Source organism: Syngnathus typhle, linkage group LG7 (assembly GCF_033458585.1).
Source record: "Syngnathus typhle isolate RoL2023-S1 ecotype Sweden linkage group LG7, RoL_Styp_1.0, whole genome shotgun sequence".
Classification (NCBI taxonomy): Eukaryota; Metazoa; Chordata; class Actinopteri; order Syngnathiformes; family Syngnathidae; genus Syngnathus; species Syngnathus typhle.
The window spans coordinates 7,564,005-7,577,470 of record NC_083744.1 but is presented as its reverse complement, the minus strand read 5'-3'; the positions used below and the strand labels follow the sequence as shown (position 1 = coordinate 7,577,470).

The following is a 13,466-nucleotide window of genomic DNA, read 5'->3' as shown; positions in this document are numbered from 1 at the left end:
CGTATATATTTTTTTATTCTATATGATATCAGCTGATGTTTGGTGAAGGTCACGCAGTGCAAAAACAAAATAAAACTGTCCACAAAGATGAAAGTGATAGTCGCACAAAGCCTAAGATTAAACACAGTTGCCTATTTTTATTGGACACACCATATGCAAGATCCGGAGTAGGCTGACAGTCTGTGTAGTTAAAGTACTCATTTGTTCACTAAAAAGCACATCATTGTTGGATTGTGTTTTTCTTCATTTTTGGTGGACATTCTATTACGAAAATGCATTTTATTTTGAAGTGAGCAAACGTATAAACTCAGCGTAGAATAAATACTGCTAGTCCTTTTAGTAATTTTGAGAATGCCAATAATGATAATAAATTAATCATATTCATATTCTGATCAGATTTGGTGCTAATGTTCATAGTGCTTTAAGAATATGTCGTAATTTACCACCTCCTTAATGTTTTAATTTTTTATGTTTGTGTGTATGTAATTTTTTAAAGGCAGATTACATCACGATTTAAGGAATGAAAGTCCATCGCAGACCGACGCATATGGAGGGTAAAGAAATGGCAGAACCTTTCTCTTTACTGTGTTTCCAGCAAAGAAAGGGAACTATACAAAAAAGAGACACCTCCGGATATACAATTCTCGTGACCGGAAATGATTAAAACACGGAAGTACTTTATTGTTTTGATTCTGCAGCCCACTACCCGTTTTACGGTTATGCAGCCCGAATACGGAATTTCGTCAATATAGACATCTTCTGAGGAACCAAAGGTAGATGTTCCTTTTTATTTTATTTGAGCGTCTATGGAAAGTCACCTTTAGTTTAGGAACAGTGCTAGAGTCAAGTTGATGGGATATAACCCAAATAATAAATAAAGACGAATAACATAACCTTGTCATTTTCTCATGCAGTATGTATAAAATATTCCACACACCTTTTTTCAATTGCCAGGTTTTAGTGATAGACTGTATATTGATTAAAACGAGACCAAGATATATCATTTTAAACATATTCCACTGCAATCGAGGCAACGTTGTTGGACAAGTGTTCACACAATCTCATAAGTGGGAATGTGTCTGTGTTCAAAACGAATCAATCACATCTAAACTCATGTTAAATCAATCACCTCTCACCTGCTAGTAGCTACCACTTGCCGTGCTCTTGTATAAATCCAAATAAAGCAGTAGGTCTTTACTAATATTTTTTTTGCTGTTTAGCAGATTACTAGAAGTTTTGTATTGACACTGACTGGCATTTGGAAGTGCTCTGTATCTGGAGCCGCATCATGGTGGAGCCCACTGCCTCCGGGGTGTTCTGCAGCCGGATGCTGAGCATGGTCAATTCTGAAGATGTCAACGCTATCATCCAAGCTCAGCGACACATGTACGTCACAATCAGAAGCGTCTTTTGTTTTAAGTTTTAATCTTTTAATACTTAAATTGGCTTACGAGTTACATTCCCATTTGTCACTTTAATTGTATATAGAAATGTCCACATTGAAACACCTGTGCCATCACTCTTGAGTATTCACAGATTTTGGAAAACTTTATTTATTTTTTCTATCAGGCTGGACCGCTTTGAGAAAACGAATGAAATGCTGATCAACTTCAATGTACTGTCCAGCATGCGACTACAGCAGATGAATGAGAGCTTCTTGCTCCACACTCGTACACTCGTCGAAATGAAAAAAGATTTGGACAGCATCTTCCGACGGATCAGGTTGGGTCATTTTAAAAGAGGTAGTCTGAAGTCCAGCCCTGGGGTCATTTGGTACTGGCTTACCATATAGAGCATTGTAATCATTACATTTAACACGGCCCACATAAACAGATTTCAACATTTTTGCTCTCAATGGAAAAAATGGACATTGGTGATTTAAACATTTGACATTAGTCTTTGTTTTTTCCCTTTCAGAATGCTAAAGGGGAAGATTGGCAAGCAGTACCCAGAGGCTTTCAGTAGTAAGTTATTAACAATTGTGTATCATGTCAAACAAACAATTATGATTTCCTATGGTAGTGTCGAAACCCAAAATGCTCAGTTACGCTAACACAGCAGTAAAGTCATAATTACACTACTACTATTTGGGTCAAATGGCGACATTCACCTCTGGGTCACTTAGCGGTCCCTCTATGTATTATTTCATTTTATTATTTAATTTAATTTAATTTAATTTAATTTAATTTAACTCTTCTTTGGCCAGACATCCACGAATCACCCATCTCTGTGGATGACGACGATGACTTGGACCCTGCGCCGCCGAGCGGGGCCACCACTATCACCACGGCTACCCCGGGCCAGAGTTCGGATTCCTGCGACTCCAGTCCCGATGTGGTTTCGCCTGCTGCAAGCAGATGCTCCGAGGAGATCTCCCAAGAAGCACTTGACACGCCTGCCTCAGACGCCCATCGCACGGCTGGCCTGCAGGATGAGGGCCCAGACTCTGTGCCTGCTGAGTAGCATCATGTTGTGCGTGGATAGACTTTATTACTGCGACACAACTTCAATGTTGTTGTTTTGTTGCCACAGTGGTACTTTGATTTTGGAGTGTCCCATCCTCCATTTTTTGTGAACCCCTTGAATGGAGTGGGAAAAATGAAGTAGGTAAATTCTGTAATGTCATCACATTTGGGGAATAAGAGCCACAGTCGCTAATGCACTTTCAGCCGTTAATTGGTCGGGACAAGAGTCACACACTAATAGAAAATATGAACATGCATATGGAATTGCTCTAGGCCATAACTCATGCCTAGACATTTTGATGTTATTCACAAGGCCATGCTCCTCAAAGGTACATATTTATACGACGGTACGATTGTTGTATTTGGCATTTGCAAATTCACAGATTTTATAGGGGAAACCGATCCTCCATTATTTCTGATATCAAAGCTTTTAATTGGTGCCAAGCATCCATGTTGAACTAAGTACTTCAGTAGTCAGAGTATAGCTTTGTTTAATAGAAAAAAGATGTTTTGCCGCTATCTTGTGGCATCCACTTTTGATTACAAATGTTTTTGTAATTGTAGATTACACTTGCAGATTCTTGGTTTTAAACAGTACACTTGCTTGTTTGTCTTCATTAAAACATTAACGGCATTTCAATTCATGGAAGTGGGGGAATTTATTTCATATGAGTGAAATAAATAAATATATTCAACTCGGTCTCTTTTCTTCTTGAAATTTAAATTTGTTAAATTTACTAGGCAGTGTTTACAAGTTGAGCTTGTACTGCAAAGCCGTCAAAATGACAAACTATTTAATATATATTACAATACAAACCTTCAGATGAGTCAACGACTCTTAGATAATAATCTTCAAGAATGTAGTTCTCTTAGGATCCACCCGAGGGCGCTACGTCAAAACGTGTGTCGTTTTCATCCCAAAACGAGTCACAAAACCTGAGTGACGTATTCTTCCCTGTACTGTTTTTTTTTTTACGATTCAGCTTAAATGAAAGCATGAATGTTGTACTTAACCGGCCAGCTTAGCTTTCCTTAGCTATCTATTAAGCTGCCACGCCAGCACGTCAACTTGAAATAAAAATAAAAAGCACAACCAGCGACATTCATTCACACCCGTAGCAAGATGAGGAGACTGAGCAAAAAGAAAGCTTTAACACTGGTCAGGGAGCTGGATGCCTTCCCCAAAGTCCCCGAGAGCTACGTGGAGTCGTCAGCCAGCGGGGGTACAGGTACGGCGGACACTGGATGCACTCATCACCACACGTTTAACACCTCATCTTAATTTATTGCAACATTATTAATTCTTTTTTTTTTGTGTGTGTCGTCGACGCTCCTTCCAGTGTCTTTGATTGCATTTAGTGCCATGGCTGTCCTCGCCTTCTTGGAGTTTTTTGTCTACAGGGACACATGGATGAAATACGAGTACGAGGTAGACAAAGATTTTAGCAGGTACCAACACCAGGAAGTCAGCTGCTTATTTTTCCTTCATGATATTTTACTTATACTACTGCTCTTTCTGTTCCAGCAAACTGCGGATAAACATTGACATCACAGTAGCCATGAGATGCCAGTGTAAGTTGTCAATCAATACGTGAACATTTTGTTTCGTTGCAGACAATAGCTCACATTAACCCACGGTAAATAAAAACATCTCAAGGCACAACACCACATAGTGTTACACAGTCGATACACAAGTCAGTCATGTCTGACTTGTGTATCCACTTTGTGTGACATCTAGTGAAATACCATTTAATTGTTCTGCCTGTCAGTGTGTCCAAGTATTTGTGTTTTTGTACACTTGATGAGAGTCAAATTTTGAATGCAGACATTGGTGCAGATGTTCTTGATCTGGCCGAGACCATGGTTGCTTCTGATGGCCTTAAATATGAACCGGTCAGTATCTCTGGTGGATTTATGCTGGGTGGTTCAAGTGATACAATTGGAAATGTGTTATGAGAAATCTAATTATATTATATTTAGACTAATTGGTAGCAGATACTATTGATGAGCCTCATGAGAAGGTTATTTTTAACTCCTGAATCGGCTATTTATCATATACATCCATGATGTGGCTTTATGATTCTCTCAATTTTAGTGCTCTGCTGGCACCTTTTGAAATCTGTATGTGTTGCAATTCTCTTTATGATTTTTTCTTTTTTTCAATTTAGGTCAGCTTTGAGCTGGCGCCCCAGCAAAAGATATGGCACATGTAAGTTGAGGTGATGATGACATCACATCGTTTGATTGTAACACACACACACTTTTTTGTTAGCTGTGTGCTATTTTAAATATTTAAACATGGGTCAGTGCCTTCTTTGAATAATTTCATGAATTGTCTTTTACAGGACTCTTCTTCACATCCAGGAGCGTCTGCGAGTGGAGCACTCCCTGCAAGACTTGATTTTCAAGACTGCCATGAAAGGATCCCCTCCTGCTAAGTCCAAAAAGTACAGAATCCCCCCCCCCCCCCCCCCCCCCCCAAAACTGTCATGTTCTTTCCGGGAGGTGTCGTGTGAAATTAGTCACTCTTGGAAGTCTTAGTAGAAGATTCAGTGATTCTCCCTCCCATTTGGAAAAAAGTATCAAGCAGGAGCAGCAGCAGCACGATATTGTTCAATTCAAATAGTTTTGTCTATGAAAAGATAGATGGATCAATAGAGAGTGAGACAACACTGGAGCTGTAGAGCATTAGTATTTAAAATGTGAATCGCGGCTCAGTATTAAAAGTAAACTGCACATTGGAGAGAAAGCAATGTTGGGCAGTAAAAGTGTGATTTTATGTGTTCTACAGCATGGATAGCAGCCCATCGCCGACAGCCTGCCGGATTCACGGACATCTGTACGTCAACAAGGTGGCTGGAAACTTCCACATCACTGTTGGAAAGTAAGGACACAACACACACGGGAATTAACCACGACTCATTTTTATCGCTTTATTCAAAGCACGTAACAATGAATGTTGGTGTATGTCTGTGTAAACTGAGTTACGAGCTGGGTCATGGAATGAATTCAACTCCTAAGTATGAATATGAAACGTTGATGATGTGCACAGGTCCATTCCTCATCCACGAGGCCACGCCCACCTTGCAGCTCTCATCAGCCATGACAGTGAGTTAATTTCTCTTCCACCTTGCAGGCAGTAAGCATTGATGCTATTCTCATGATTGCATTGGTGTTGCAGGTTTCAACTTTTCCCACCGTATCGATCATCTGTCTTTCGGAGAGGACATCCCGGGCGTCATCAGCACCCTGGACGGCACCGAGAAAGTCACGACCGAACGTAATGTAACACCTTTCACCTCACGACTACTTTGATTGTAAGCTCTAACTTTGTTTCTGTTTCTGTCTATTGTTGTTAGCCAATCACATGTTCCAGTACTTCATCACCATCGTCCCCACTAAACTCAACACGTACAAGGTTGTGGCTGACACGCATCAGTACTCTGTCACAGAGAGGGTACGCGGCCTCTGCTTTACTTTTGGAAGACGCCACGACTGGAGCATTCTGATCACTGCCTGCATGTTTTCTGTCGTGTTTTCTCTGGTGTTTGCGTTCTCATGTGTGTGTTTCGGTTCTCATCTGTGTGTATTTTGTTCTCTTGGTGTGCTCTCCTGCTTTTGTATGTCTGTGTTGTTTGCTCCCATGTGAGCATTCATGTTGTGTGTTCTTGTGTGTATTCATTCCTGTGTATTTTTGTGTTTGTTATTGTCTGTGCGTGTAAGTGAGTTCTCTCATTGTGTGTGTTTTTTTTTTGTGTGCGTTTGGGATTCACGTGTGGGGGGTCCTTGTGTGTGCGTTGCTTGCAGGAACGAGCTATCAACCACGCGGCGGGCAGCCACGGCATCTCAGGGATCTTCATGAAGTACGACATCAGCTCTCTGATGGTGAAAGTGAGCGAGCAACACATGCCGCTCTGGAAGTTTCTTGTGCGTCTGTGCGGCATCATCGGAGGCATCTTCTCCACCACAGGTATGCCACTCGCTGGGTAATATGCTTTGTGAAAACACTTCAATGTTGAGATGAATATTTTGTAATCAATTTATTGTATTATTTTTAATAAAGTGTAATAAACTCTTCAAGTTAAGGCATTTTGTAATTATGTTCATGTATTTAAAATATTTTTTCAAGTCACACTGTTTTCTCTTCTGGTTCATTTGATGTAATATTTTTAAAAATCATTTGTAGAATTTATGTCAATCATTTTGTAATTTTCAGATTAATTTTGTATATTCAAAACCGTTTTGCAACTGAGGCATTTCGAATTTTGTTGTAATATTTAAATGAAAATATTTTAAACTATTTAAACAATTTACAAATGTTAAAGTAGTTATTTCAATATTTCAAATTATTGTTACATTTTTATTGAAGATTGAATACATTATCTACATTTAGTTGTAAAAATAATTTAAAATGTATTTATCTTTTGTGTGATGAAAATGTAAACATTAAAAATATTACACACATTAAACATCCTGCTAGCACATTAAATGTCTTTTTCATGAACCTCATGAATAGCTTGAATGAAAATTAATAGATTTTTGCTTCCGTGTGCCGCAGGCATGCTGCACAGTGTGATGGGCTTCTTTGTAGATGTGGTCTGCTGTCGCTTCCAAATGGGAATCTACAAACCTCTCAAGGTGCTCGTCTCTAGCTCATTACAAAGCTACTCTTTTTTTGTGGTCCATTTCTTCCTCATTTTTCAAATGTTTTTGTCATTCCAGGAGCATCCTGTGCAAATGCAACACGCAAAGGAGCAAGCGGTGCCCCCTGCTGACACGAACTTGACTCAGTCAATGAGCTGACATCAGATGCCAACTTGAGTATGGAAAGCCATTTGACTTGAGCATTTATTGTTCCCATTCATAATTCGGGCCCACTAGAAGGATATCAAATGAATGTGCAAATCATTCTTACAAACAAACAAACAAACAAACCACTCAAATACATTCTTAATTACTTCATGTACATTAGATCGCTTTAAAGACAAACATTAAATTTTGAGAGAAAAAAATACCACACAAAAGATGCCTATGTGTAAATGTTTATTAAATAAAATCTCTCCACTCGATTCGTCGTCATTGCCTCTTATGTATAGGATCACGTCAAAGTGTCTCTTTTAGACCCTGTCAAAAGTTTGACAGTATTTCAGAATATCTTTCAGTAAACAAGTTTTTTTTTTTGTGGGTGTTTTTTTTCTTAGCAAAATGTAATATATCCGTACTGTCGCATTTCATAAAAATAGTTCACGTCTTTGAAACTACAGTATCAATGATACAGTAAACCATAGTTGTAGGAATACAGCTGTACAAGGTGAATAAGTACTCGGTTAACACTACACAGGTACTGTATACTTGATGGGATCATGAACATGCCATTGTTGTTCACATAGAGGTGGCTTCTTTTTTTCTTTTCTTGCCTTCTTCATTTTCTTTATACAAAAATGACTCACAATAGACAAGCCGGACGCGAGTGAGCGGAGATGGAGGACATATTCAGACCATTTACTCAATAATCCTCAACTTTGCTTCATAAGAAGTGATAATCAGGCTGGATCTTGCAAGTCTTGGACCATTGCCAGAATGTAGTCGGCATGTGACATTTCACACTACACATCAACATACTGTATCTTCATTGTTGGGCGGGAGCCTATGTCAAAATATGATCAAAAATCAACACTACTGGTCAGTCCAACATGAGTCTTTTTTGTTTTTACAAATTACTGTGGTGCCTTGAGATATGAGCTGTTTGAACTATTTATTTGTTTTGCTTGGATTTGTGGTCAAAATTTTGAATTACAAGCAGCACAAAATACAATTTTTTTTTAAAAAATAACAGTTTAAGTCAATTTGTGCATGAAACAGATGGTTTTAAAAGCGCCCAATAACCGCCTTTGTTTCACTTAATGGTAACGATGCAAAAATGTGAGACAGGCTAACAAATAGCATTAATGTCGCAGTTATAAGACCTCAAACAATAAATAAACACAAATGGTGCAGGAACACAGAAAATCTTTGTTTAAAAAAACTTGTTAGTGCACCTTACAGCGTGTCTTAAAGTAGTTGTAAGACTCATTAAGGTTTGTTTGCATTATGCCGCCCCCTAGTGGCCAAAATGATTATTTGGGATGTGTGTCATGCGTTAAAAGCTTGGTCACGCAACAATTCTTCTCCTATATCAAGGCACCACTTTATTAATGACTAAAGCATTAAGCAAATGCTGCTACAGTGTTTTATAACTGATCCTTTTATACAGAGCAATAATTGATGGTTGGGATTCAGGGTTTCAAATTAACATTCTGGTTTCATAGATGATAAAAAAAAAAAAAAGCCTCAATTATAACCGGAATTGAAACCCTAATTGATCCCTCATGGTTAGGCCAAGGTTAATGCTACTTTGTACCCTGATGTTTGTCAATATGACATTGGAATGCCATGAAAGAATTTAAGCTGATGCTGGCTCAGATTCACATGATGGCAAATCAAGTCACCATTAAAGTCCCACATGAATAGACACCTTGTTGAGGGAGGGAACAAGACTGCAAAGTGGGTTTCTTCGCGTTTTAGCTCAGACATAATATTGCTGCAGACTAAAGCATGAGAAAAACAAAGGTGATGAAAAAGTCAGCGGAACCTCCAAGGTCCAACATAAACTGGTTGGTTGGCATTTCAAAACAAATTTGTGAGCAGTAACGATTATGGTCATAGTCGCGGGCTCCCTCTAGTGGCATTGGGAAGAATCGATGCCTATTGAACCTATTAGTACACTAGCGTTTAATCTTTTAGAACAGTTTTATCTTAAAAAAACATTTATATGAAATACATTTTAAATGAATCATTACTTAAGTTTTTCTTTTATTTCCAATTTCTTGTCAAATTTGATTTACTCTTGTCACTTAAGCAGCAGAAAATAAAGCAGAACAGAAGCCCTTGGAGGCTCCTCTGTGAAATGTGTATTGAACAGGGGGTGCAAAAGTATTACTTTTAAAAATATTTTTCAGATAGCCATGGCAATCTCTTAGAGTTGTATCTTGAATGAACTTTGTATAGACCAATCGTGTCCGTTATGAATACTGTTATGTATGAGTCAGTGACGTGCGGTGAGGTTCATGACTGGGGAGGCACATTATTTAATTTGATCTATTTTAATTAAAATCTCATATCAGCAGTCTTCACACATAAAAACACTCAATAAAGCACATGGAATCAAAAACCTGTTCTCGATCGTGCGTACCACTCCGTTTGAAAAGACATGCTCCTAAGTCCCGTTGTCCGAATCTAACCTTTTAACTCCGGAGTTGCTCTTCCTTTACTGATGACCTCCTGCTTCGACCGAAAATCAATCGTTGAAAATCGTTTGGATATGTAATCCTCCATCGTAAAACGAAATGTAAAAACGGAAAAACAAAACGAAGGTAAAACGAAACAAATGGACCACTGCTCCTCAGTTGTTCACTGTAAATTTGAACTGGGGATCTCTTATTCTACAGGTAGGCGCATGAAGCATCCCAGGATCACTAGCACCCCCTGCCGTAAGGCTGGAGAACCTTTTTTCGTAGCCTCCGTAAGATCTTTTTTCAAAGCCGTTTTGTTCATCCAAAGAAACACGACGTTACAGACCGATGACAAAAAACACAAGATATTATATACACCAGCTTAACTACGGATATTAGTTACCGTTTTTTTCCATGTATAATGCGCAAAATTTAACTAATTTATTGTCCTAAAATCTGGGGTGCGCATTATACATAGTACAAAAAAAACAAAATAATTTTACGTTCACGGACTTAAGTAGGAGTCAAAATTTGGGTGCGTATTATACATGGGTACAGGCTTTTTTCCAGCATCAACATGCCATTTTTAGGGTGCGTATTATACATGGGGGGGCATTATACATGGAAAAAAACGGTAATATAGCCACAGTGTTTGAACACTTAAACAGTGACATAGAGACAGAGAGCAGTTCAGCCTAAATGCATAGCCTGTCAACATAGGCAGCCGTGTGATTACGCAATCCTCAGAGGAGGCTAAACAAGAAGTTGGCTTCTTTTAGCGAATCGTCTTCGGTTTTAAAAAAAATTATAAAAATTCAGCGATTTTGTTTCAAAAAGGAAAATGACTTTATAATAAAAACAATTGAATTTGGTTTTCCCCTTTTCATAATGGCAGGGGAGGTGTAGCCTCCCTTGCCTCCTCTGACCGCACGTCCCTGGTATGAGTGACAAAAAACAATTATTCCTTTTTTACTCTGGTAAGTACATTTTTGAATAATGTATGTACATAAATCATTTCTATAAGACGTTTAAGCAACACTTCTACATTTACCAGTCATTATTTGTACTTCTATTGAACTACTACTGGGTACTTTTGCCACTTGGTAAATTGTAGGTATTTGTAAACATGACTAAATCAATATTATTTTTCTTTGTAAAAAATGTTGTTCTACTTTTGCATCCCCAGCTTTATGATTAGCAGCAATGCTACAGGCCGTGTTCCAACGCTGTCTTGAGTTGACAACAAGGCTGATATGCGTGTGCACCGTGCACGCTTGTTGCGGGCCGTGCGTCCCCAATTTGTCTGCGTGGGTTTTGAGTAAGGCACTCTGCCCCCTCCTCCTTCTCGCCATTTTGCTCATAGATGCCTCTCTCCCACAGTGATGTGGTGCACGTAGCACAGTTCAAAGTCTTTTAGAAGTGGAATGAATGATGCTGTTTTCCTTGTTAGTTTTGGCACACTGAATAAAGACATAGGAAAAGTCCTTTGAGCATTTATTCCGTATCCTTGGTATCCATTTTAAGGTCAGTGTACAAGGATTAAGGATTTGCTCAAAGGATTTTCCATGAGCACAACGCCACTCTGCACAATGGTTAACGTTTGCTTGTTTACATAACGCAGTGTAGTAGTGTGACTTCTTACCAAGCCTGCTGTCACGAATGTAAAAACAATGGAGGAGAAAGTGGTCCTCGTACGTGTTTTGGGAGTCCCATGCACGGGTCGCCATTTTGCCCACATGTCCTTGATATGTTGTCATAGTTGAGGCCCGGGACAGGACAATCGATCCTAAATTATTCCGTCCTGATGTTTTTTTTTCTACTTTTTTTTAATCTCCTTCCTCTGCTTCTTTACAATGACAAATGTACACATTTTTGACATCATTTACAGTATATGATATATATTTGTTAGGCATGTGAGGAGTAACAATGGATGCACTTCTAGAATAGTGATTCCCAACTACTGCTAGTTATGCAATTTCACTTTTGTGGTCTGAATATTAGTGTTAGCACATTGCCTCACAGTTCCTGTAAGGAGTTTGCATGTTCTCCATGTGACTGCGTGAGTGTCCTCCGAGTCCAATCTTTGTATTAAGCATTTTGTGTCAGATATTTACGGTTTGAACAATAGATACGAGCGATTGTAGATATTTTTGGGGGGAGTCAACTATTGTTCACGGCAGGGCTCTGTCCTTGTCTCACGCAAATTGTTACTAAAGGTTGGGAAACACTGCTCGAGAAGTTTCTCTGGTTTCAATAAGAAATACTAAATGCAGTCTTTTGGTGTACATCATCGGGCTCCTCACTATGTTACAACATGTGTGAGAGTTGGTCAGCTTTTTAAGGTGGCGGGTGTAATTATCCTATAGTAAAACAATATAACTTGAGGAATAGATGAAGGAGAACAAACGGCGGCGGGTCGGGGCTGACAAAAAAGCCGATCCTGTCTACCTGCTGACAGTGGAGGTCCAGGACCTCAGGGTGCCGGGCAGTTTATCTGGCCCTGGGATGTTCCAGGGCCCCGGGGAGGTGGCGGCAACTCTCCTGGGAGGGGGCTCCTCTGCGCTCTTGGCGTGGCCCCCGGAACGCTCCTCTTCTCTGGGGTAAACCCCTCTGGACAGCAGCCTCTCCTGGAGGCTGGCGTGGGCGTCTCTGCTGACCAGAGAGGCTCCGTTGGGAGTGACGCTCACGTAAGGGTCCCACAGCCAGAGAGCGCCTGCCGCCTGGGTGCCCGGCCCCTTTCTGCCACAGCGGGGGGAGCAAGCGTCCCTCTGCCTCCCAAGGACGGTTTTGGCAGGCAAAACCCGAGGCTGCTCGATGCCCAGCCCGCACTCTGCCTCTCCTCCCTGCCCCCTGATCATGCACTTCTGCTGGGTGGACCTGCCACCTGCGGCCCCTCGAGCCGAGGAGCCGTGGTCCGTCACCTGTGGAGCTTTATCGGTTGCCATGCACGCTGCGGCCTCTAGAGGGAGCTGATGAGGGGAATCCAGGGATGCGGCTGAATGGGATGGAGGCAATGGATTCTGGTGGGCTTCGAGGGTCACTTCCGGCAGGGTAGAGTGGATTGTAGAAAGGGAATCCCAGGGGCCGCCACAGTCTGTTGAAGACAAGAGAAATTGTTAAAGGATGATCTCAGAGAAGGGATACAGCAACATCAATCACTGAGGTCATTCAAGATTCCTTATTCTGGGGTTTTCCAAAATACGGGCAAATCCAAGTTTGGAGTTGCACGCCTTCAGTGCAGTGCCACACGACATGCTGGACATCACTGAGGTTTACTGGAAGACAGGTCATCAATGGACGTAACATTGTGGAAATAAATAAACAAACGCATAAATAAAATAAACATGCAGCAGAATTAAGAAGAAGAGGCAGAGAAACTTCGGCACTAAAACTAAACCCCTGTAATAGACAATCGTATGGTTTGTTTGCATATGTTGCAGTGCTGTGTGTGTGTTCGAGTAGCAATTGTTTGAAGGCTTATTATTATTAGCATCACATCTACTGTATGCTAATTTCAGTTTGGCTCTTTGGTGTATCATGTATATGTTAGCATTAGGCTAGCAGACGTTCATTAAAGTATATGTTCAGTTTAACTCTAAACTTAACAAATAAAGATAAAAAAAAAAAAATCTTGCATGCACACCTTTCCTATTATTTGGAGAACTGCTAAGGGATACTTTAAAAAGAAGTCTGTGTGTGTTTTAAAAGGTTTAATGGCAGTAAAATGTGT

General features: G+C 40.1%; 3 protein-coding genes across 10 annotated transcripts in view; 2 read left to right on the top strand and 1 right to left on the bottom strand.

Moving 5' to 3' along the window:
* The first annotated feature begins 497 nt into the window (after positions 1–497).
* On the top strand, positions 498–3,160 carry kxd1 (KxDL motif containing 1). 2 transcript variants are annotated; one of them, XM_061284099.1, is made up of 5 exons: positions 498–773; positions 1,224–1,386; positions 1,570–1,722; positions 1,918–1,964; positions 2,207–3,160. In XM_061284099.1, exons 2-5 carry the CDS (start codon positions 1,289–1,291, stop codon positions 2,461–2,463), a joined length of 555 nt encoding a protein of 184 aa, XP_061140083.1. In that variant the 5' UTR covers positions 498–773; positions 1,224–1,288; the 3' UTR covers positions 2,464–3,160. The 2 variants fall into 2 exon arrangements, with proteins under 2 accessions (XP_061140083.1, XP_061140082.1); XM_061284098.1 differs by having other exon boundaries at positions 499–773; positions 1,221–1,386.
* Positions 3,161–3,413: 253 nt separating this feature from the next.
* ergic2 (ERGIC and golgi 2) lies at positions 3,414–7,534 on the top strand. The gene is made up of 13 exons (XM_061283044.1): positions 3,414–3,694; positions 3,806–3,914; positions 3,991–4,037; positions 4,291–4,358; positions 4,634–4,674; positions 4,811–4,912; positions 5,257–5,349; positions 5,518–5,573; positions 5,647–5,745; positions 5,825–5,922; positions 6,273–6,435; positions 7,024–7,103; positions 7,188–7,534. The coding sequence occupies exons 1-13, from the start codon at positions 3,589–3,591 to the stop codon at positions 7,266–7,268; spliced, it is 1,143 nt and encodes a 380-aa protein (XP_061139028.1). The 5' UTR covers positions 3,414–3,588; the 3' UTR covers positions 7,269–7,534.
* A 3,936-nt stretch (positions 7,535–11,470) lies between these two features.
* LOC133156926 (membrane-associated guanylate kinase, WW and PDZ domain-containing protein 2-like) overlaps positions 11,471–13,466 on the bottom strand; it is a 77,637-nt gene continuing 75,641 nt past the window's right edge. For 5 of the 7 annotated variants that reach the window (XM_061283036.1, XM_061283038.1, XM_061283037.1 and 2 more), the window contains one exon: positions 11,471–12,830. In XM_061283036.1, coding sequence (XP_061139020.1) covers positions 12,181–12,830 — 650 coding nt within the window. In that variant the 3' untranslated portion in view covers positions 11,471–12,180. The remainder of the gene's footprint in view (positions 12,831–13,466) is intronic. The other 2 variants (XM_061283042.1, XM_061283043.1) reach the window with 1 other exon arrangement.

Excerpts from the sequence above, each read along its gene's own strand:
- kxd1 (XM_061284099.1), top strand. The coding sequence starts at position 1,289 with ATGGTGGAGCCCACTGCCTCCGGGGTGTTCTGCAGCCGGATGCTGAGC. Across the intron at positions 1,723-1,917 it reads AGCATCTTCCGACGGATCAG|AATGCTAAAGGGGAAGATTG; the intron begins GTTGGGTCATTT and ends TTTCCCTTTCAG. Across the intron at positions 1,965-2,206 it reads GTACCCAGAGGCTTTCAGTA|ACATCCACGAATCACCCATC; the intron begins GTAAGTTATTAA and ends TTCTTTGGCCAG.
- ergic2 (XM_061283044.1), top strand. The coding sequence starts at position 3,589 with ATGAGGAGACTGAGCAAAAAGAAAGCTTTAACACTGGTCAGGGAGCTG. Across the intron at positions 4,675-4,810 it reads CAGCAAAAGATATGGCACAT|GACTCTTCTTCACATCCAGG; the intron begins GTAAGTTGAGGT and ends TGTCTTTTACAG. Across the intron at positions 6,436-7,023 it reads AGGCATCTTCTCCACCACAG|GCATGCTGCACAGTGTGATG; the intron begins GTATGCCACTCG and ends CGTGTGCCGCAG.